This window comes from Gastrolobium bilobum, unplaced genomic scaffold (genome assembly GCF_033153095.1).
Source record: "Gastrolobium bilobum isolate Gb01-03AN ecotype WA unplaced genomic scaffold, APGP_CSIRO_Gbil_v1 utg356, whole genome shotgun sequence".
NCBI classification, from domain to species: domain Eukaryota; kingdom Viridiplantae; phylum Streptophyta; class Magnoliopsida; order Fabales; family Fabaceae; genus Gastrolobium; species Gastrolobium bilobum.
Genome location: NW_026898613.1, coordinates 35240 through 59020, shown reverse-complemented (window position 1 = coordinate 59020; position 23781 = coordinate 35240). Strand labels below are relative to the sequence as shown.

Here is a 23781-nt window from a genome sequence, read left to right as displayed (position 1 = left end):
TTTTACTATTTTGCATACCACATCGAAAAGACCTTCCAAATAGCAGTTGGTTTGTGACTGCCAAACGTGCCTTGCGTCATCCTAATACTACTCTCCTACCTGGGCTCCTACTCTTAATGAAAAGCAAATTTCACTGATGCAGTAAACTATAACGAATTGCAAAGAGTATTAGTTACTGTTAAACTCTTAAACTTCCACTTAAGGACAAAATTGTTACTTTCTTTTTTCTTATATAGAAGCTGATGGACAACATTCTTGTCATCAAATAAGAACAAAACATTGAGCAGATAATGAATCCAAAGAACTAGGAGGAATAATTCTATTTTTTTCCCAGCTACGAATAATTTACATCATGTAGGATAATAAAATCTTGAAAATAAAATAAAATTGCACTGTCTTTATATTTGAGTTATTTTTCATTGACCACTGCCTCGATTGTATAACTCTTCATACTGCAAAGTGGGGAAAACCTCAACACCAATTAGCTATCTTGAAAACTGTGAAGGTACTCAGGCTTCTTAATGCTTTTGCCAGAAATGCAGTTAAGTTGCCAGGTTCCTTATTGACTGATTAATTTTTTAACTGGTGTGTTAAGCTCATCAACAATATCAATTCTTCCACAAAACCCCTTCGAAAACTAGATCGGAAGATTTTGAGCACCCAGAGCACAGGCATCCTCTTCTTGCTTCTTAAGAGATTACCCCAACAATTGCCAAAATAAGCAAGCTTATACAGGGATCGTAGCTTATTATGAATATACATTGCACTCACTTAAGAGCTGATCTTCTTTGTTCAGAAACTTCTTCCAATAACTTTTGTACTTTGGAATTCCCAGATCTAGCCAAGGTTTCATATTCCCATTGTAGTGTAGCACTGGAGCCGTTTTAATGGCTTGAGTATCAATTCTGTACTCATGACCCATTCCAGACAGAACCCATGACTCATCGAGTGGATATATTTTATTCTCAAAGGCGAGCAAGCTTGCACGCCATGCAATAGCTTCAGTGGATCCTTCTCTTAAGCTCAACTACATAAGGTATTATACAAAATCAGAAAATATAAATAGCTGAGGAAATAAAACAACCTTCTTCGTTAAAGACAATACAGCATACAAATTAACAGCATCCTTATTAGGGGGCGAACCGGAACAGTGGTACAACTGTTCCTTCATGATTGAAAGGTCATGGGTTCGAATCCAAGAAACAGCCTCTTTGCAATTATGCAAGGGTAAGGCTGCGTACAAGGATTTCCTTCACCCCACACTCGCTAGTCGGGTTTAACGGGGAGTGTTTTTTTTTTTTTTATGCTGACCAGGCAAAATATGACCCATCTAAATGTAAAGGACTTGTCCCTTCCCCAAAAGAAACTCCCAACAATTAACGAAAAAGAAAAAGAAAGAAACCCACAGGGAGGGTAAGGCCGAATAATAAATCCAACTCATCCAAGTCCAATCAATAGTACTTAAGAATAAACTAAGAAAGAAATGAGAAACATGCATTTCCTATACGCAATTAAACTATCTCAAGAGGTTGCTTACAAATTTTTTTCTCACCCTTACCCTTCCAACTCGGGATTTTATAGGGAGTGGTTTTTAAATACTACTACTTGCAACTAGTGTCAGTTTGGGCTGGCAAGGCACATTTGGGCAAAAATTTAATGTGGATTAGTAAATTGTTAGCCCAACTCAGTTCTATGCAGGATGCAGGCTATTCACCACATTTCCATTTTTTATTCTTATTATTCAATTCTAAAAATTGTCAATTTCCATATTTTTTTTGATAAATCTGTATTGAAAGATTTCAATCAATTGTTACTTAAAATGGATATATGTTGATATACAATGACATTTCATAAACTTGAAAAGAGAGAGACTAATTCTTGGAAACTAGTTGATTTTGAAATTTTTGGAGTATGCGAGTTGAGCCGCGTTGGGCTGAGACAAATCAGGCCAGCTTGCATTGGGTCGCAAAATAAATTTAAATGTCAGTTTTGTTGGTCTAACCTACTCAAAGTAGTTGGGTTATTCGGGCTAGTCCATTGGGGTCAACCTAATTTGACACCCTATTACTACTCTATATTCAACAAGACTATTAAAACCTGCTATTCCCGAAAATATTTCATTGCAAACTTAGTGAATCAAGTCACTTACCTCTTTTATCAACTGTTTGTAAGTTTGAGTAAGACCAAGCTCTCTCCACCTGGCTAGGTCAATTATGTTCAACCCCGACATCCAAGCACAAGAATTATGACTGAAACCTTTCTCACCCAGATAACTTTTTAGCTGACCCAGCTTTACTGAGCAGAATTGCACTGCACCATTAACTTTTCCTTCCAAGTCTAGGTTCCACAGGGCTGACAAGTCTTGCTGAATAACAACATCGTCATCAAGAACCACAACTTTCTTTAAATTGCTGAATATATCAGGAAGTAGATAGTGTGAATGAGAAAAAATTGAAATGTATTCTGTTCTAATCTGGCTAATGGATGGATTAACAAAACCATGAATCGAAACACGGAACTCCTCAGTCAAGGACAAATGCAATGGATTCCCCTTTTGGCTGTCTAGGTCAAGGTGCTCAATGTTCAACACTTGAACGGCAGCTTCCTTATAGCTGTTCCTCAAGAACCAGAGCTTCATTGCATAATAATTTTGTCCATCAGTCAGCACATGAAAAACTTGATTTGAACTTTCCTGAAATATCGTACAGCAACAAGTGAAATTATTATTATAGCTTCTAAAATTTAACCTCTATGATTCAATGGTGCATGACTAGAAACATAACATACTTTTGCATGAATTACAGTGCTGTTGATGACCACTGATGCCGCAAGCACATTATTAGACAAAATAACAAAATGGTGCAATGAAGAATCGATAAACTTTTCTGCATCAGCCTTTTCTTCATAATGTGAAGATTTGAAATATTCTACAGTTAGTTTCAGTGACAGGCAGTGATGACTCTTCGGCATTGTCTGAACATTAAGTTTATACAGGAATGCACTCTGTTTCATGTGGAAGTCAGCTTCATCCTCAGTCAAATCAAATATTTGTCTCAATTTCTTGTCAACATTATTGCAATCAACAGTGACTGATTTAGCTTTGGCTATTTGACCTTCCATCTTCTGCGAATATTTCTCAATCCTGAAAAAATAATTTTGATTACCATGTAAAATTTCTTGTGAACTATTACTGCATTTCAATGAGAAAAAGAGGGAAAAGACAGATGTACCCAATCCTTGTTAAGAGATTTAATAAAATCATTCATGTGTTTACACCCAATAGCTTAAGTTTTTGTGAGGGTAGGATTCATAACATGATAATAGCGCCTCCTTCACCAAATGGTCATAAATTAGATCCTTGCTACCCCATTCTTCCAAATAAAAGTTTAATTTCACAGCATGGTAACAATGAGCTAGTATATTTCCCATGCTTCAATCCCAAAGGACACTTGGATGAGGAGGCGTGTTAAGAGATCTAATAGAATAATTCAAGCACTTACGCCCAACAACTCAAGCTTTTGGGACAGTTAGTTCATGACAATCATGAAAGGAAAGGATCACAACAATAGCTTTGGGTTTGAGGTGAAAGAAAAGAAATGATTAAACCCAACTATAGAACAAAGTTGAGATAAAATAGAAAGATAAAGCTAGGTTTTGCAGAATAACCTATTATCCCAGCAATGGTCCAGTGAACCACAGATGGTGCTAAAAACGAGTAAGTAGAATAGAAGATGTAAAGAACCAATTCAACCCAAAAGCTTAAGCTGTTGGGTGAGGCTACATTAATGGTTTTATATATTTCAACACGCTCCCTCACACGAGAGCCCACTGGGCTTGAAGGGTGGACAATGCACAGGCCCACCTACCTGTGCGAACAAAGAAATTCCACTTGAAAGAAAGTGGTGGGCGGCGAGGATCGAACCCAGGACACGAGGCTCTGATACCATGTAAAGAACCTTGGGATACACCACTCCAAAAGCTAGCTCAAAGGGTGGGAGTGCCCAAGACCTTATAAACTCCACATTAGTTGCACATACAACCAATGTGGGACTATATATCTCAACACGCCCCCTCACACGAGAGCCCATTGGGCTTGAAGAGTGGACAATGCAACAGGCCCAGCCTACCTGTGCTAAGAAACGCCACAAGAGAAAGTGGGGGGCGACGAAGCTCTGATACCATGTAAAGAACCAATTCAACCCAAAAGTTTAAGCTGTTGGGTGAGGCTACATTAATAGTTTTATATATTTCAACAGAAGATATAGACAAAGATATAGTAGAAGCTAATAGGAATAAATATAAGTCACTTCAGTAAGAAACTAACTGAACTACTTCAAGAGCCCTGATGTCTGGAAATGGGAAAATATTTCAGGTTCAAGAAAAATACAAAAATCTTGATCTGCAAGCAGATATAAAAGCTGAAAATCAATATTTTTTTTATTTGACTACTTAATTGAAGATGAGATTATGTCCAGTGCAACTATCAGATTCCAATAACAGCCCAAGCTATATGCAACTCGAATAATTAAGCTAGGGTTAAAAGAAAAATATATATAAGAATATCAGCTTACAGTGGTGGAAGATCAGCATCTGTAGTAGCTTCACTAAGCACATGCTCCAGCTCTTGTATATTCTGTTTCAGTTGGCGAGACAATTTGTCTTGTGCTGGGAGTTTTGCAATGCTAGGATAATAAGCTCTAGCCACAAATAGTTGGTCTTTCAATTTCTTAATCATCGCATCTTTCATTTCTTCTCTATGTTCTTTTTGCCATAAGCAATAACTACCAAATGTGAGCTCGCAAGACTTTACACTTTCATCGGCAGAGCTTTTTTTAAGGTCGGTAACTTGTTCAACATGACCACTTCTAGGATTCTGTTGCAAAATTTAAATTAGTTCAAGTAGCTACTAGCTACATTGAATGTCACTATAAACAAGCTTGTAAAGAAGTTTGCTAGAGAGTATTGTTGTGTTAAGTTATATACTTTATACAGTGTTATTAAACTATGGGCCTGCGAGTGTTATTGTACTGTCCTTCATTAGTTGTACTACATTAATACTTGGCCTATATTATTAATATACATATAGGGGGTCTAAGCCAGTGTCATGAATTAAACTATATTTTGAGCAATATGACTGTTTCAACACGGTTTTCTACGCCATGATCTGTGTCCTCCCTTCCAATGTGCAGAGTTCCCAACTCTGGAATTCTCTCTTATAAAACTGTAATGTCTTTCTCATCTTCACCTTTCAGATTCCTTTTTTTTCCCATCAAAGGGGAACTTGGCACAACGAATGGTGCTGTCACCGTGTGATCCAGAGATCACAAATTCGACTCCTATAATCAACCTCTTGCAAATGCAAGAAAAGACAGCCTACTAAAAACCCACACAATGGGTCTGACCTTTTCCTGGACCCCGTACATCAGGAGCTTTATAGCATCTGCCTCCCTTTTTTTTCCATCACTGCTGTTTAGACCCAGTTCAACCCTTTCCCAGTATTGATTTGTTAAGTTACTATTCAATCCACCGGGTGCATTACTGTGCGTACTGCTGTAGTGCAGCAAAAATCAAAATTGTTGCTCAGAGCTAAGTGATCTATTATGTCCCCTTTGCAATTGATACATTTTTATGGACCTGCAGAAGGGCTTTTCAACCTCTTTCTTGGGGTTTCATGTGTATCCAAGGGTCATACTGAATGCTGACCGTTCATGGTCAGGAGAACTGTGGCATAGACAAGGGTGACCTGAGGAGTCATGGGTTGAGCAGGTGATTTTGGCTCTGACTAATGTAGATTTAGTCTGCATGGGCTGTTTGGCGTTGATCACTGATCCTGTGTTAAAGCACAGGGTTTTTGGATGTGAGTGGCAGGTTTTTTAAGAGCAGAGAGCTGTGTTACTAGGTCGTATGCAACCTAGTGTTGTGGAGACCAGTTGGGGTTGAGGAGGCTATTGAGCAGAAACGTTGAAGACAACTAGGAGGTATCTGCCAAGGACGTTGGCACAGGTTTTGATATTATGGGGGTGCTAGCTGCTTAGGTTCTTAAGTTTAGATGGTTTGGGTTGTTTTAGAACTTGATGTTTTCTTGGTTTTCTGGTTCCTGGTTTACTACTCGAGGGTCAGGGATCACCATGTCTATAACTATATTATGTTAGCATGCCGTGAATGTTATTGGGTTAGGATTACACTAGTTATACAAGATTTGTGCTTTAGATTATTAGCATAAATTGGGTCTGAATCAATGTTATGAACTAAACTATTCTGAGCAATTATTTAATTAATGCGTTCAACAAATGACAGTAATGCACGCATACATTTGAAGCCGGAGGTGATTGCAGAACACCATTAGGTGGCTTAGTTGGCGCCTTGAAACCTGAAAATTATTTAAAATTAAAAACAGAAGAAAGAAGGAAATGAGAAACAAGAAGCTATCACGTGAGCACTCAATCCATGAAATCAAATCAGTAAAATAACCTTTTTGTTTAACATCACTGGTGCCCTTATTGATGGTGCCATTCTTATCTCCTCGAGAATAATTCTTGATAACATCCTGACAGGCAATTATTATTGCTAATTAATAATATTGTATTGCCACATAAATTCTAGATGCGTATGATGCAGAGCCCCCACCCCCACCCCCCAAGTCCCCTTTCAGTTCCATGTTAAAGGAGGGTTCCGAACCTCCTTGACCTTTCTAATCTTTCTTTCCTTATAATTTTAGACAAATCAGTACATTTATACCCCAATCATACAAAAGAATTGTAATCCAGGGATAAATGAGTCTTGTTGATATGGAACTAGCAGTCTAAAAGATTGAAGGAGACTCGAGGAAGGAAGGAAGACAGAAGGGCGACTTCAATATCACTAAATTCAATAATTAATTCATCTAATTCTATGGAAGTCCAAAATTGCTATGCCTCACCATAATTTTTCGATGTCAATCTAAATCCTGACACAGAAATAAAGACACCAAAATAAAATTTAAAATATAAATCCCTATTAAACTGAATCTAATAATCATAGGAAAGCCGAATAATAATTTAACCATAATTATGATGTATCCTCAATTATACAAACTACTAGTACTAGTTTATAATTTATACTTTTATATAACCAAATTAAAACCTATAAATTGTATCCAAGATAAAGATAATAACATTTAACTAATAATATTTTATCGCATTCTCTATATCTTGATCATGTTCAAAAATAGTAATAAAGCAAAACAAACTTGCCAAAGGATGGACATCACAGTTTAAAAGGTTTATAAACAATTGAAAAAATAGAAAGGTAGCTTCACTAACATCCGCGGTTCCAGCCATTGGACATGGAGGTCCAGAGAAGGAACAAATCATATTGCAAAATTCTCAAATTCAAAGCCCTAAAAATAATTGTTAGAAATGAACGAAGCATTCTTAACACCCAACATTTGACTGAGTAATGATGACAGCCTCCGGTAAGCTGAAGTGATTTTATGCAAATCACTAAAGATATACTTCAACATAAAAGAACTAAAATACAAGCACAATCCATGTCTCATGAAAAAAAAAAAAACAAAAAAAAAACTTAAAAGTTGAAATATGAAAGTACTTCAAAAAGACAAAAGCCAGGAGTTGAACAAGATATACTTATTAAATCGATATTTGGCAAATAACTACAACTTAATTGATATCCAAATGGAAACAAAATCGTAACTTAAGAGAAAGAAAAATAAAATAAGAGCTAAACTAAACTGATCTTTGAAAAAAATCTGATTGCTCCTTCAAATGCAGAGAGAAATCCACGATTTCAATGGAACATTAGAAAACATCAGTTGTTAACTGTAAATACCATGAGTTTCATTTGAAGACATGAAAGTACAAAATTTTGGTTCCTTCACTGGTAAATGAGACGAAGTGCTGCAAATATAAACTGCAGTAGTATCTAAATACACTGAACAAGAGATGAAATCCCCGAACATTGCCATAGAAGTGAACACAAAGAGGAAAAAGAAAAAGGATCAGATCATGTTAAAATCTAGTCAATAAGATGTATATTTTTATTTTTATTTTTGTAAATAATAAGATGTATATTTTACTTGTCCAAAGACCTTCTAAAACCTACCTGGTTCTGATGTTATTAATCCACCCCGATAAGAAAAAAATATATTAAAACAAACCTTAAAACTTTTAAAACTAAAGTCATTAGACTTTATTTTGGGCACCAGCTCTTGCATAGGTGGCCACTTTTAATGGAAGAATTTATTTGGGAATTTCAGTGTGCATTGGGTGTGTTCTATGGAACAATTTCTAATGGTTAGGTACAAAGGCTTTGGTAAAAAAAAAGAGAGGAGGCAACCATTTTGTGGCAATGTGCAGCTTATGCAGTTCTTTGGTGCATTTGGTAAGGTTAGGATAGGTTTGTATCTATATCTGTCAACTACGGGATAGAATTATGTACTTGGTATTCTGCTGATGGCTGTTTAAGAGGAGCTGCCAATTGCTTAAGCAGGTTTTGAAACATTTTCAATATTCTTTTGTTCTCTTACATATTTACCAATTTTTGTTTTGGAGGATTTCTTATCCTCTTTTCACCTGTACTTTTCTCGATTTCTTTCTTTTAAGTTTCTTTTACTATAGTAAAAACTAAAAACCTCAACATCTTATGGCTTGTTTTTTTAATCGCAGACTCGTGTTTGCAGCCAGAAAATTTGGATTGCACAGTAACACTGGGTGTTTGGTTAATTTTTTGGGTTCTCAAACCAATTTTGCAGGCAGTAGAATTGATTCTAGGTGAGGGACCTATAAATTTTTTAAAAACATACCTATATTCACACTTAAAAAGTGATTCTATTTTACCATCCAAAAAAATCAATTCTTCTAAAATCACTTTTAAAACATCATTCCAAACACAAAACGATTTCTTTAACATCAATATTTTCAAAATTAATTCTTTCAACACCAATTATATGAAAATCTAAATCAAATGGACCCTTCTACACATGAGATATTAAGGTTGACATGGAACCAAAAACCTTACATGATGATAGTTTCAGAAACATGACTTGCTTTTAAGTTTTCTTTTCAATTACAGTAGGCAAGAATAAAAAAATACATTTTCGTTCCTCAGTTAAAGATATGAAAGAATCTGTAATTTATAAATAAAAGATTTTATCAAACAAATTTCTAAATAAAGAAGTATAAAAATTAACCACCAGAGTATTATGCAGAGAACCTTTGGAAGAGTTGGTTCGAACTTTGTGATCAGTTCCTTTACATGACTTGATTGTTCTCCCTGCAAAAAAGACAACACTAATTCAGGGTTTTGGGGGATGAAATTTAAGTCATTGGATGTTTGCGTTAAAAATTCTATCAGGTTCATGCTCCAGCTATACGTTCCTTTTGGAATTTATTATTGATACCCTGATAAAAAGATTTATTGTTTGCCCATTTTTCCACATTATGAGAATATCCCATAAATACTTACGCATGCCAATTGAAATTTGAAAAGCATTCACCTGTTTGACTATTTAAAAAATGACAAATCACTGTACGATTTTTATTTGCTTCTATAGATGGAGACAACTGTAACTTCTTGACCACAACTAAAGCAGTGAGGTTACTGTGACCAACAATATTCCACAGAAGAATGCTAGAAGAAATTGACAGCTAAAAATAGCTTGGGGAGGGGGGAAACCACCATACCTCAGACCAATTCTTGTTATGGCTGACATCACGTCTATCATATCTTTCAACACCCTTCTGATTCTGATTTGGAAAAGAACAGAAGAGAAGGGGGGAAAACAAAAACAGCGACATCAACATAATAATAATACATTGAGATGGTGGAAAAAAAAATTAATAGGTTCACAGATACAGTTGAATTGAATGCTTACCGAAGGAGAGCTTCTCTGTTCATATATATATCCTGCAAAAACACAACCATAAATGGAGTTCAAGAGTTAGAAAAAATAAAACAATAATAAATCAAGGCACAATTATGATTACTGCTAATAAATATGCATAAATATATCCAAAGCACGAGACATAAAGTCTTGAATTCTAATACATTACAGATATATAATTATAAATAGGGAATAGTTATCAGCACAAAAAAGAAAGAAAAAAAAGTGGAACACATATTCTTCACAGCACTTAAATTGGATGACATTAATTCATCAATCATTACACTCACAACTCAAGAAACAAAAATTGAGCCATCGATTGTACGTCCCGTGAGGTTTTTGCATTCCAAAGTATACGTGCATTTAACTTTTCCATCATAAATATGTTCTTCTTCTTCTTCTTCTTATAATTATTATTATTTTTTGACGAACAGATCTTTCAGAGACGGCAAAATTAACGGCTTCAAACAGTTTTGAGCTTGAAGTTATAAAACGAATTGAAAAATAAATAAATAAAAATTGATTCATTGATTTAAAACCTGTGAAGATTCCGCGATGCAGTTTTTTTGTCTAGTATAAGAAAAGGTTGGATCTAGAGTGTATTGATTTAATGTAAATGACGCATAGTGCGAGAAGAGAGAAATCAGAGGTGTTATTGATGCGGATCTCTTGGGAATGGAGAATGCGGTAGCAATGAAAGTGCATTATTGCAATTTAAGAGTGAGAAAGTAACAGATCTCAGAGATCAAAGGTAAGAAGGGAGTGAAGAGAGGAGTTGTTGGTTACCGGAAGAGTGGAATCCGTTGTGAAGGCCAAGCAAAAAGACGAGAGGGACGAGCATGGAGAGAATGACGAGGCCAAGCACCGCAATTACGAACCCTCTCCATCGTCGTTTGGCGGAGACGCCGTACGAAGGAACCGCACCACCCGCGGCACCGCTCTTCATCTTTTTTCCGTCTTTCTTCTCTCTCTCTCTATCTCTCTCTTTCTTTCTCAGTGTGTGTATAGATCTCTCTCTATCTCACTCTACTTTTTGCGCTTTTTTTTTATTTTTTGTTTTTTTGTTTAATGATAACTAAATTTTTTCTTTCTTTTAATTTATATTTGTATTGAATTTGGACTCCAATCAACCGCCGACTGAGGAAGTTAGTTCAGCGGCATCTTACGCTCCTCTACATGCTTCATTTGCATAAATGGATCTAGTGGTGGAAATACTACATTATTATTATTATTATTATTAGGGAAAAGGTTATCAATGTTCTGTGGTTTGCTTCAGAATTATTTATGTCGCTGTGATTTTTGTCCTATCACATATACTCTTGTGCTTTGTAAAAAATAATAAACCACATGAGTATATGTGATAAAAAAAATATCCTTTTACAAACCACAGGAGCATATGTGATAAGAAAAAAATCACAGGGACATAAATGATTCTGAAGTAAACCACAAATTCATTGGTGAACTTTTCCATTATTATTATTATTATTATTAGTATTAGGGAAAGTTTATACTATATTTATTATTATTTTAGCTTTATTATTTTTATTACCTGATTAATTATTATTGGATTAATTTAAAATTAACAACAATTATTTTTTCTTCTTCATTTTTTAACTGTTAATTTCAAATTAATCCAACAATAATCAATCATAATAAAAATAGTAAGCCTAAAATAACAATAATTATAATCATCCCCTATTACTATTATTATTAAATCAAGAGGTATACAACTAACTGGTTTTAGTCCCGACTTAATATGGTAAACAAACTTTTAAATTAAGTGGTTAAGAAAATCATCCAATATTATGAGTTAGAACTCTTATCTTGCAAAGTTGTAATTTGGAAATTTTGTGATTATCTCCTTTTCTATTTCAATGAGAAAATTTTGAATCTATTTCTGTTATAAATATTGAAAAGTTTAAAAAATTTGTATTTATCATTCCTGATAGATATTTTTTTATACCGACCGAAATTATCTCTTTGAGGTCAGGACTCATCACCGTTGAAATTTTTTATCACTTTACAAAGATGTATTTGATGGAAATCGAATTCAAATTTTTTTCTTATCTATCCAACTTATATTGTCAACTAAACTACACCAGTTATAACAGATATTAGATAAGGAGAACTGTACTATTTGTGAAACAATATTAAAAGATTGACATAAAATTTTCACGTGATAAAGTTATATAAAAAATTTCCTATTAAAGTACGGTCACATAAGTTAATGTTAATTACACATGATATCCCTTATTTATAACATGATACTAATTTTTCTCATGTGAACTAGTGTTGGTGGTCAATACTCATTACAGTGTATTATATGTTGTGAGCCAACCTAGACGAGAAAAATAGTCATTTCGTGCAAGGAAGGAAATGCCTAGACCATTAATATCACATGCAATGCACTTTATTAATGACTCGTTAGTTTTTTAAATGGGATGTTAGCTACAAGGCTGAAAATTGGAAGAGCAAATAAACTAAGGGAGGATGGCGGTGTTATTTTCTAAGTAAAGGGTGTTGGTTATAATAAGTGATAAATTCAAAAACGATGAGTGTAATTTTTTTCCTATTAAATATTTAGTTATTTACCTTTTGAGGAAATTCCATATATGTGCCAACACAAACTTTTAACTAAACTTTCAATAGTGAACAGATATATTAAAAACATTTAACAGCTTTTAATTATGTTTTCAACACCATTATAATTAACACATTTATAAAATGATAGCATATCTTCTAATATTGGAATTAAACCATGGTAAAACACCAAAGTACTTGTTTACTCCTTTAATCGTACCATTTTAGCAATTGTTCCAAATTTGAGGTTTAGTTGTTCTTGATCATGTTTGGTAACTGGTGAAAAGGATGACAAGACTTGAAACTACCAGCAAATAGAGTGAGTTCTTTTGTCCTCTATATACGCATTGTTTTGCACACTTGAAAGTGATCATTGTAACGAAAGGTGCAATTCTTTCTTCTTGGGAGTTTCTTGTTTGGGGAAAAAAAGGAGAGTGATAGAGGCATCTTAAGAAAGGTTACACATTGGGGTAAATAACACGTGAACAGAAGATAATTACAAGAATGTAATAGTATTACATTTAAGCATTTTCTATACAAGGAAAAGTTAATTGCAAAACTTCAATCAACAATCATTCATAGAAACATCAGTGTATGTATGACCAGTGAAGGTTTAATAGGAGAAAATTCCTTATCCTACAATTCCTAACCCTGATCAGGAATTTGAACACATTAACTGGTCAAAGCTTCATTACTCGCCTTCATTTGAACTTGGTACAAGCACCCCTCTCAAAAAAAAAAAAAAAACAACAACACTGGGAGCATAGATTACTTACATGCTATAGATTCCCCTAGAGACTGAAAATAGAGGGTTTTGGAGGCTCCATGTTTTCTGTTACAATGGTCAAAGCAGTTTATCCTGATGTAGCAATAATAGCTCTCTGAACTACTGGGAGTCGAAGTCAGGTTTTGATGGATACTCAAGACCCTGAAGAGCTGGTATTCTTCGTATATCTTCTTCTGAATAAGCAGGGATGAACCAGTATCTCTTGTCCATCCCAAAAACCTGATACCATAGCAACATAGATCATGATGTTGAAACTTCCAAGATCCTAACTTATTCATTAATGATGGAATAAACGAATCCCAGCAATCATGTACAAGGTGGCACGTAGAATCACAAAGAATATATTATTAGGTCAGCTGAGAATTTATGTGATGTAAAGAACCAATTCAACCCAAAAGTCTAAGCTCTTAGTCTTAGGTGAAGGCTATATTAATGATTTTAATTATATTTTTTAAAACAACCCCTCACATAAGGCTTGAAGGGTGGTTAATGCACAATCTCATCTATATGTGCTAAGAAACAACAAAATATTTAATTATTTATTAATAGAATGGAGGTTGTGAGGATCGGACTTGTGGCAACTTAGTCATAGAGGCACTGATATTAGGTAAAAAATCAATTCAATCCAAAAACTTAAACTATTAGGTGAATGCTATATTAATGGTTTTATATTATATTTTTTTAACACATGAACAAAACATTCTCTTCATCCTCTAAATTTATAAGAGAGGAGACACCGAGGCATCTTAATTCTTAAATATCAAGGCATGGCTGTAATAAAAGTTTCAACTTCATTTCTTTGTAGTTTCAATTTTTCAAACCTTATATTTCTTCAAAACATTATTTCCATTTCCAGAACTTGATGTTCCAGAACTCCTTAGCTTGACACACACGGTAATGAGGCCAACAAATGCATATGCATATATCTTACACTTGAAAAAGGGTTATCAAATATTATTAAATTGTGTGAATAATCTATACAAAGGTTCTCTATTTATAGAGAATACAAGACCTAGAATACTTGACCTAATGGACTAAGCCCAATACAACAAATAACAAATAAATAAAAAATATTAATATTTACAACACTCCCCCTCAAGCTGAGGAATAGATATTTATCATTCTCAGCTTGCTAGTAAGCTCTTGAAATCTATTTGAAGGAAGTCCCTTTGTCAATGCATCAGCTAATTGACGCCCAGTGGGAATGTAGGGTGTGGTAATCAACCCGCTATCAAGTTTCTCTTTGATGAAATGGCGGTCGACCTCAATATGTTTAGTCTGATCATGTTGAACCGGATTATAAGCTATACAAATAGCTGACTTATTATCACATAGCAGCTTCATTGGTCCCTCACATTTTATTTTGAGATCATCAAGTATAATTTTCAGCCATAGTAACTCACAAATGTCTTGAGCCATGGCTCGAAATTCAACCTCTGCACTTGATCTGACAACCACATCTTGTTTCTTACTTCTCCATGTCACCAAGTTACCACAAAGAAACATACAATGACCAATGCTAGAACGACGGTCCGTCACAGATCCAGCATAATCAGCATCAGTGTAGACTTCTAAAGAGAGATTGCCATCTCGTCGGAATAACAGTCCTTTACCAGGAGTAGCTTTAAGATACTGAAGAATTCTCTCTATTGCCTGCATGTGTTTCTCCTTTGGATCATGCATAAACTGACTGACAACACTAACAGCATAAGCTAAGTCTGGTCTAGTATGGGCCAGATATATCAATTTCCCAACTAGCCGTTGATATTGTCCTTTATCAACTGGAGGACTCTCTTCTTCATAGCTCATCTTGTGATTCTGCTCAATAGGAGTATTAGAGGGTTTACACTCGAGCTTTCCTGCTTCTTTGAGAAGATCAAGAACATATTTCCTCTGGCTGATAAAAATTCCTTTGCTTGAATGAGCTACTTCTATCCCTAGGAAATATCTCAGTTTCCCAAGGTCTTTGACTTCAAACTCAGAGGCAAGCCGTGTTTGCAGAATCTGTCTCTCCACAAAATCATCACCTGTGATAATAATATCATCAACATATACAAGGAGCACAGTAAGTTTCCCATCTTGGGAGTGCTTGAAGAAAAGAGTGTGATCTCCTTGACTCTGTCTGTATCCTAAGGTCATCATAACCTTAGTAAACCTTCCAAACCAAGCACGAGGTGACTGCTTCAATTCATACAAGGCCTTTTTTAATCTACAAACTTTATTTTCCCCCTTCACAGAATCAAAACCAGGCGGGATTTCCAGGTAGACTTCTTCTTCTAACTCACCATTGAGGAAAGCATTTTTCACATCAAATTGATTTATATCCCAATTGTAATGGGCAGCAAGGGATAACAAGATTCTCGCCGTATTCATCTTTGCAACTGGAGCAAAGGTTTCCTCATAATCAATGCCATAGGTTTGAGTGTAACATTTGGCAACTAATCGAGCCTTGTATCTCTCAAGAATGCCATCAGAATTATATTTCAGGGCATAAACTCATATGCACCCTATTGCTTTCTTTCCGTTGGGTCTATCAATAACCTCTCATGTTTTATTTTTCTCCAAAGCATTCATCTCCTCTTGCATGGCTTGAGCCCAATTCCCATCTTTCAAAGCTTCATGTACTGATTTTGGGATTGAAGTAGAATCTAGTGCTGAAACAAAGCTTTAGTGCTGCACAGAAAGGTTAGTAGAGGAAATAAAATGGGAGATAGGGTATTGAGTACAAGAGGGACATGAGGAACAAGATTTCTTGGAACAAGATCTTTTTCCTTTTCTTAGAGAAATGGGTAAATCATCAGAATCAGTAGTAATGGGTAAGTCATCAGAAGTATTAACATCATGATCAGAAATATGAGATGCAGGACTTACCAGTGGTTCAGACGATTGAGGTTGCTGGTGAGGCAATGTGGGTTGTTTCCTTCTATGATATACCAACTCAGGTGTCACAATCTTCCGTATCTCTGGTGTACTTGATGGATTAGTCACAGGAGGATTAGACACTAACACAGAAGGAACAGAAACAAGAGGAGGAGGTGAAGGAGTAGACACTGAAGATTCAAACTCAAAGAAGGACGGTGATGAGTTGTCTAGTGAAGTATTCTCCCCCTGAAGATGAGGATCTTTGAAAAAGGACTCAGATTCCTGAAACGTAAAATCCATAGAGACAAAAGATTTCCGACTGCTAGGGTGATAGCACTTGTATCCCTTCTTATCCGGAGCATAACAAAGGAAAACACATTTAAGAGCCCTAGGATCTAACTTACTGCGATGCTGTTTATGAACATGAACAAAGACAACACACCCAAACACTCGAGGAAGAAGACTTTGCAAAGTTGGAACAGAAGGAAAAAAAGAAGTCATGGAGTGAATAAGACTTACATTATCGAGAACCCGAGTGGGTAGACGGTTGATCAAGAACGCTGCAGTAAGAATGACATCTCCCCAATAGCATTTGGGTACATGTGTTTGAAATAGTAAGGCACAAGCAACTTCAAGAAGGTGACGATTCTTTCTTTCAGCAACCCCATTTTGTTGAGGGGTGTCTACACAAATAAGTTCATGAATCATACCTTGACTTCGTATGAATTGGGAAAAAGAGTGATTAACATATTCAGTACCATTATCTGTCCTTAGTCTTTTGATTTTTTTTACCAAATTGAGTCTCAATCATTTTATAAAATTGAAAGAACAGTTGTGGTACCTCAGACTTTTCACGCATTAAGTAAACCGAAGTTACACGAGTGCAATCATCAATAAAAGAAACAAACCATTTATTACCAGAAGAATGATGGACCTTAGAAGGACACCAAACATCAGAATGAATAAGATCAAAAGGTTCAACACTTTTAATAAAACTAGAAGGAAAAGACACACGATAAAGCTTAGCAAACTCACAAACATCACAATGAAAAGACTCAACAGACTTAGACAAAAACAATGACGGAAATAAAGACTTGAGTAAACTAAACGGAGGATGTCCCAAGCGCTTATGATGAAGCCAAATCAGAGAATCAGCAGTTGACTGGCCATGTGACAGCAAGATGTGATCCTTAACATGAGTTGCGGGAGATTGCGACATCAGATTGTAGGGGTGTTCGCGGTCTGGATTGGATCGGTTTTGGAAGCAAAACTCATCCGATCTATCCCTTCGATTTGATCATGTAATCATCCATTCGGTTTAGATTTTTTTTCAAATCCGATCCGATCCAATCCAATTTTTTTCGGTTTGGATTGGATCGGTTTTCGGTTTTTTGAATATCCTAAAATTAGTTTCATGATTATTGTGCAAATAACATCTTTTGTATATATTGGCTATGTTAAAAAAAAAATTGAAATACAAAAATATCAGTAAACAATAATATAGTCAATGAGACGTGACTAAGTTTTTTCTTGGATTTAGTTGATGAGTTAATGGGTCTTGGGTTTAGAAATTTTTGGGCTATGATTGAGAAAAGGACCAAGTAGGTAGAGGAGAATTAATATATTGGGTCGGTTTGGATTGGATCGGTTTTCATCAACCCATCCGAAAACCGATCCAATTCAATTAAAATTTGTGATTTTTTTTCGGTTTTCGATTTTTCGGTTATCGGTTTTTCGGCTCGGTTTCCGCAGTTTGAATCGGTTGATGAACACCCCTACCAGATTGTACAGCCCACCTTGCTCTTTAGCAGCCCCAACCGTCTTCCCCGTGGTGAGATCCTGAAAAACACAGTGAGTAGGAAAAAAGGTTACAGTGCAATTTAAATCTTTTGTGATTTTATGAATAGAAAGAAGATTAGTAGAAAGTTTAGGAACATGAAGAGCATCTTTGAGATGTAAGGAAGACTGTAATTTTATGTTACCAGAACCCGCAACTGATGTATGTGAACCATCAGCTACGGCTATCATATGAGTGCCAATGGTAGGGTTATAAGAAACAAATGGGTCAGCACAACAAGCCATATGATCAGTAGCACCAGAATCAACAACCCAAGAATGTTTAAAATCAATACATGAAGTAAGAAAAGAAGAAATTTGGAGCTCATACCAGTCATAGCCAAATCACTAGTACCAGATGGCTTATTCAGAGAATCAAGTATGGTCCGAAGTCGTTCCAACTCATCTTGACGAAATGCAGGTTGGGTCTCATTAGGTGCAGGAGCTATATCAGAAGAAGTAAAATGCGCTTGACCACGCATCCTTGCCATCTTCTCTAAGACTTTTTGCTTTCCATGGAGGCGAAAGCATAGGTCCTTGATATGACCAGTACTTCTACAGTAGGAACACCAGCGATCATCTTTCTTGGGTCTAGAAGATGCACCATCAGAAAATTTTGTAAAAGAATTCCCTTGAGAAGAGCCATCCTTTTTTGTAGAAATCATAGCAGACCCATCAGTGGGTTTAGAGGAAGCACTATCATGTGATGACATCATGGCAGATTTATCAAAGTTCATCATAACTCCCCGACGAGATTCCTCCCCCCGGACAGTATTGAAAACAACAGAAAGGGATGGAAAAGTCTCTTTGCCAAGTATTTGAACCCGAATTGGATCATACTCGGGATTCAAACCAGCAAGAAAATAAAAAATACGCTCATTTTCCACCTCCTTGGCTAAAGCAGTAGCATCTGCAGTACATTGCATCTTCAAACTCTGAAATTGGTCAAGTTCAGTCCACAACTCCTTCAAAGTACCATAGTAAGCAGTCACTGATGAGGAGTCTTGTTTCATAGAAAAGATTTTATTGCGCAATTCATAGCGCGCAACCATATCCTGTTTCAAGGAATAAGTTGAACGAACAGTTTCCCAAATCTTCTGAGCAGAAGACAGAAACATACAGTGACGACCCACTTCAGGAATCATCGAGTTCCATAACCAAGTCATGATAAGGGAATCTTCATTTTCCCAAACAGCAAATTTCGGGTCATTTTTCGCAGGAGCAGGGCCATCAAGATGAGCAATCTTATTGCGACTCTTGATGGTAGTGCGAATAAGCTGGGACCATGACAAGTAGTTTGATCCATCAAATCGATAGCTCTGATGTAGATTGGGAAGATCATTGTGGCCAAGTGGGGTATCACCAGACTGTGTAGTGTGTGAAACGATTGACTCACTGACATTTTCGGCCATTCTGCACTGAAAAAGTTAACACACAGTAGTAAAAACAACCAAACAGAATATCAAATGACCTCCGATCAGAAAAATAATCACACATCCAGACAGAAGACAAGGAGACGAGAAGAATGGTGGTGGTCCGGTCCAAAAACACCGTTGGACGCGCCTCCACGCGCCGGAGAAAGCAGCTGCGCGTGGCTTCACTCGCGTATAAAGAAGAGGCGCGTGAGAGCGCGTGGGAAGGCTTCTCCGGCTGAAATTTTTCCGGTGTGGTCGTCCGGTGAGCGCGCACCTGTCTGTGGGTGGTCGCGGTTGAAAAGTCGCTGGAAAGGGATCCAAACGGTGAAGACAGAACTGGTTGAAGGCGGTCGGAGGTGTTTGGGTCGTTTGTGGCGGAGGAACGTTGCATAGAAGGATAGAATGAAGAAAAAGAAGGTCAATAGTGGTCCCCTTGGTCCAAAAGGTCCCCGGAAAAATTTTTCCGGTGGCGGCTGATGACGGCAAGAGGTAAAGAAATTAGGGTTTTGTAAAAAAAGACAATAGGCGCGGAAGCAGAGCCCTCAGGATCGAGAGCTCTGATACCAACTTGAAAAAGGGTTATCAAATATTATTAAATTGTGTGAATAATTTGTACAAAGGTTCTCTATTTATAGAGAATACAAGACCTAGAATACTTGACCTAATGGGCTAAGCCCAATACAACAAATAACAAATAAATAAAAAATATTAATATTTACAACACTTACCATCATACACACCTGAGATTAGTGTTAACGAAAAAATGGTCCAGGAGAGAATGTAGTTTTGCCTGGTATAATAAACTTAGACCAATGCTCTATCCACTGCTTGTGCCAGTGCCAGTGCCAGTAGTAGTTTGGTCAAATCAATCGTGCAAGAACTAAAACATCTCTTAAACTTATAGCAGTTGGCCAAAGTATTTATTGCAGCCAAACCATATGGCTGTGTACAACGATTACCCTCGCCCCACCTTCGTTAGTCAGGATAGGAGTGGTTTTGGTTAGAAATTTAAGGGAAGGGGAGGTTGTCCTATTCCCAAGTCAGGGCATGCCACAAGCTTAGACAGGATAAGAATTGGATAGATGTTTAACAAACTGTGACTCTTGAACTACAACAGGATAAGAATTTTACATTGTATACAGATAAGAGTGAAAGAGTCTCAGAGTTTGTTTCCTACTGATGTAAGTGCAGTCACTTGTCAAAAACTTGATGAATTTAAGTTCCAATTCCGGGGATCATCCATTGATGAGATATAATTAGCGCTTGAATTGTTAATATAAATGTTATAAATTTGTGTTAAAATCACTTATTAAAGAATTTATATGCAATAGGTTTAAAGCCAACCATAAAGGACATCTAAAAAGAAAAAAAAATATAACATGCACAAACCTGTTCAAAATTCTTTCTTTGACCAAGGTCATAACGCCATTTGGGAGTAGTTTTCTTCTCGTATGCCTTTTCCCAGGAAGGAAGAAAATTCCATCAGAACCCACAGTACATGTTACATAAGCTATTCTCCCATTAGGATAAGAATTAGAAAGTATAACATAGCATACAGTAATATTTTCAGAACACACTGCACATGAATGCACAGAAAAGGCAATTACCTCTTTGTCAGAACAATTCATGCATTATCAAAGATTGGCAATTTTAATGCAATTAAATACTATCATTCAACTAGGAGAAAAACAGAAAAAATATATATAAGGGATATACTATCCCAAATCAAAGGAATAAAAGCAAGTAGCATGAAAACAGAGCTTACAAGTTATTTTTTGTTTAGATAGACATATTTCTGAAGTAAAAAGGAAAAAGAGAACATAAAGCTATGCAAATGTTTACCTCAATAGTGGTTGTATTAGCCGCCACCAATGATATGTGCATGACAAGAAATCCCAAGACACTCAAGGAAAAGGCTAGGTTCAGAACTGCAGCTAATCGAACAGTGTTATAGAAATTCAAATATGAAACCAACAACTAAATAAGAATCTGTGTTTCGAGACCTTACCAAAAGCAAGAAGGGTTGTGGCAAGGGTGCCAGGTGTTCCGGGAATTTCTCCATCACTAAAGAATGTTTTGAAATGTGGCAGTAATGATATAGTCACAAGAGTGGTCTCAAGAAAAGTGTAGAACTGCAAAAAGATTTCGCATTATAATAAAATCACTGCAAGTATTTTGATATGGCAGCTACAAATAAAACAACAAATTCACAACCATTCATGTTATACAGTTACAGTAACAGGAAGATTATAAGGGCTTATAATAAGTCAATCATAGTTTTATACTAATGATTTGACTTCCATAAAACTATCAAAACTGGAATATCTTTTCACAGTACAACCCCCCCCCCCCCCCCCCCCCCCCCCCCACAAAAAAAAAAAAGGTAATTACCTAGCCCTAACACAGGTCTGATGGAGAATAAAGAAGCCTTCTTTATCTGTCAATAAAAGGTTTTAGTAGTTGAGCTTTAAATCTGTATTATTCAAAGAGTATTAAATATTTTAGCTACTCGAGTTATTGTTCTATGTATTGAAGTCTAGGGACTACCACTCAATCAAATAATCTATATACAATAAATGTCTAACTTTAGGAAGCTAATGACATTCACCAATATCGATGAAGAAAAACCAGTTCTACACTTCCTAAGGTGTCAAAAGTAATGTGGGATGTTGAAGATGATTTTGATTACCCACTCTGCATTGTCAGAAATAATTTCCACTTTCAATGTACAACTATCACCATTGCATATGAATATCAACCCAACAGTACAAAAAATGAGTGTCATCCAAGTCTAAATGAATAAAATTTGATCTGCATTTCAAATCTTCAATAGTCTACTGCCTAACTATATATAAGTACACAAAAGAAAAGCCAGTTTCTAAAATCATGGTAAAAGTAATCTACAACCATGTAAGAACCACAAGTTTATAAATAACAAACAGTCTACGAAACAGTGTTCATAATATGAAGGACATTACATGATCATTAGCTCAGCTCCACAGATACAAAAGTTACAGTCATTGCAACTTGCAAGAGAGAAATAGTAGCAGGTCACATGAGTAATTACTAATCAGTTAACATTTTTTTTTTTCTAGCTAAGGTGTCCATACCAAGAAAAGAAGGAAATACTTGTAATTTAGAGCCCCAACACAGTTAACTACCCAGACACAATGGTGGTCCATCTTCAGCACACAACGTCCACCTGGTATCAAACCAGAAAAGATCAAACTTATCCTCACTTGTTTCAATACAGCATACAAAATGGAAACTTTTTGTGTGCCAAAACTCACAAACAGAACAATGATGACATCGAGCTGGCTTGAGCTGATTGCATTTTCGACAGTATCGAATCCGTTGATTTGAAGGATCAGACTGCAAATTACTTAATTCTAACTCATTTAATGGATCAGCCTCTCCTCTCTCCTCATCAACAGCAGGACTCCAGTTAGGAGGAACAATACCAGGATCCGTAAACACAACAGCAAAGTAACTCCACAATAACATAACCAACTGCATAATCATAAATTCATAAGTAGTTAAGCACATTCCAAACTACAATAACCATTCACTTCACAAACAAAAACACAAGATATGTTGCTGATCTCTTGAACTAATAATTCTAAAAATCATAATAAAATAAAACATTTTTATACCAACTACTTCCCAAGAAAAATTCAAAATTTCCAACATCATCATCATTAAAAAGCTTACCAAACAATGAAAGAAGATTAACACTGCCAAGGAAGTCAGAGAATCAAGGCCACCAAGTAACAGAGCAGGTCCATAATTAGTCAACACAACAGCATAATAAGTAACACCCACAACCCCAAGAACCAATAGTATCATAATCGAGCCCAGTCCTCGCAGTGCAGTGCAGAACTTGAACACGTTCCAAGCCATGGCAGCTCCAGATCTATGCATACTCAATAAAAAAAATTAAAAAAAAATTAAAAAATCAGAGGAACCCCACTACAATTTAGCCCCAAAAAATTGTTCCTTTACGCTCTTGGCCGTGATCCCAGAAGGCGGGTTTTCTCAGTGGCTGAGATTTGGTGACTATATTTGTGTTTATGAAAAATTGGGATTTTTATTTTATTTTTTGATTTTTTTTGGGGCATAGAAGTATCAACCTGAAAAGTTGAAATTTTTGAAATTTTTTATCATAGATTTCATGATGCAGAGAGTGTTAAGAACTGTAATTGTACGTGTTTCATCAATGCATAGTAAACTGAATTGAAGTTATATCTCTCTTTCTTCAAAAGACTAGCAAGTGAAAGTGAACAGAACACAGCTTAGTTATTTAGGAATTAAATTATAAAAAATATATAAAAAGGTTTACCTTATCTTCATCAAATATACGTATGAGAATGCACGAAGTTGATATTTTTTTTTCTTTTTTTTTTTTATATGGGTTCACGTGA

General features: G+C 35.9%; 2 protein-coding genes across 6 annotated transcripts; both read right to left on the bottom strand.

Annotated features, from left to right (window-relative positions):
- Window positions 1-274: 274 nt before the first annotated feature.
- LOC133317655 (probable galacturonosyltransferase 7) lies at window positions 275-10847 on the bottom strand. The gene is made up of 11 exons (XM_061519517.1): window positions 10667-10847; window positions 9872-9903; window positions 9681-9743; window positions 9211-9270; window positions 6472-6547; window positions 6312-6370; window positions 4572-4873; window positions 2788-3142; window positions 2150-2692; window positions 1085-1087; window positions 275-1027 (listed from the first exon to the last, which is right to left on the bottom strand). The coding sequence occupies exons 1-11, from the start codon at window positions 10824-10826 to the stop codon at window positions 749-751; spliced, it is 1932 nt and encodes a 643-aa protein (XP_061375501.1). The 5' UTR covers window positions 10827-10847; the 3' UTR covers window positions 275-748.
- Window positions 10848-13003: 2156 nt separating this feature from the next.
- Window positions 13004-23644, bottom strand: LOC133317643 (probable protein S-acyltransferase 14). 5 transcript variants are annotated; one of them, XM_061519503.1, is made up of 7 exons: window positions 23072-23641; window positions 22651-22870; window positions 22471-22562; window positions 21369-21492; window positions 21203-21294; window positions 20750-20815; window positions 13004-13466 (listed from the first exon to the last, which is right to left on the bottom strand). In XM_061519503.1, exons 1-7 carry the CDS (start codon window positions 23279-23281, stop codon window positions 13347-13349), a joined length of 924 nt encoding a protein of 307 aa, XP_061375487.1. In that variant the 5' UTR covers window positions 23282-23641; the 3' UTR covers window positions 13004-13346. The 5 variants fall into 5 exon arrangements, 3 of the variants coding, with proteins under 3 accessions (XP_061375487.1, XP_061375489.1, XP_061375488.1); XM_061519505.1 differs by having other exon boundaries at window positions 20750-20809; window positions 21197-21288; XM_061519504.1 differs by having other exon boundaries at window positions 21203-21288.
- Window positions 23645-23781: the final 137 nt, after the last annotated feature.

Bases quoted from the DNA above. Each gene is read 5' to 3' on its own strand.
- LOC133317655 (XM_061519517.1), bottom strand. From the start codon at position 10,826: ATGAAGAGCGGTGCCGCGGGTGGTGCGGTTCCTTCGTACGGCGTCTCC. The intron at 9,271-9,680 runs GTATGGTGGTTT...TCTTTTTTGCAG, and splicing joins ATAACAAGAATTGGTCTGAG to GGAGAACAATCAAGTCATGT. The intron at 3,143-4,571 runs GTAAGCTGATAT...TTATTTTTTCAG, and splicing joins GATGCTGATCTTCCACCACT to GATTGAGAAATATTCGCAGA.
- LOC133317643 (XM_061519503.1), bottom strand. From the start codon at position 23,281: ATGCATAGATCTGGAGCTGCCATGGCTTGGAACGTGTTCAAGTTCTGC. The intron at 22,871-23,071 runs GTAAGCTTTTTA...ATGATTATGCAG, and splicing joins TAATCTTCTTTCATTGTTTG to TTGGTTATGTTATTGTGGAG. The intron at 13,467-20,749 runs GTTTGTGCATGT...CTATGGTATCAG, and splicing joins AAAGAAAGAATTTTGAACAG to GTTTTTGGGATGGACAAGAG.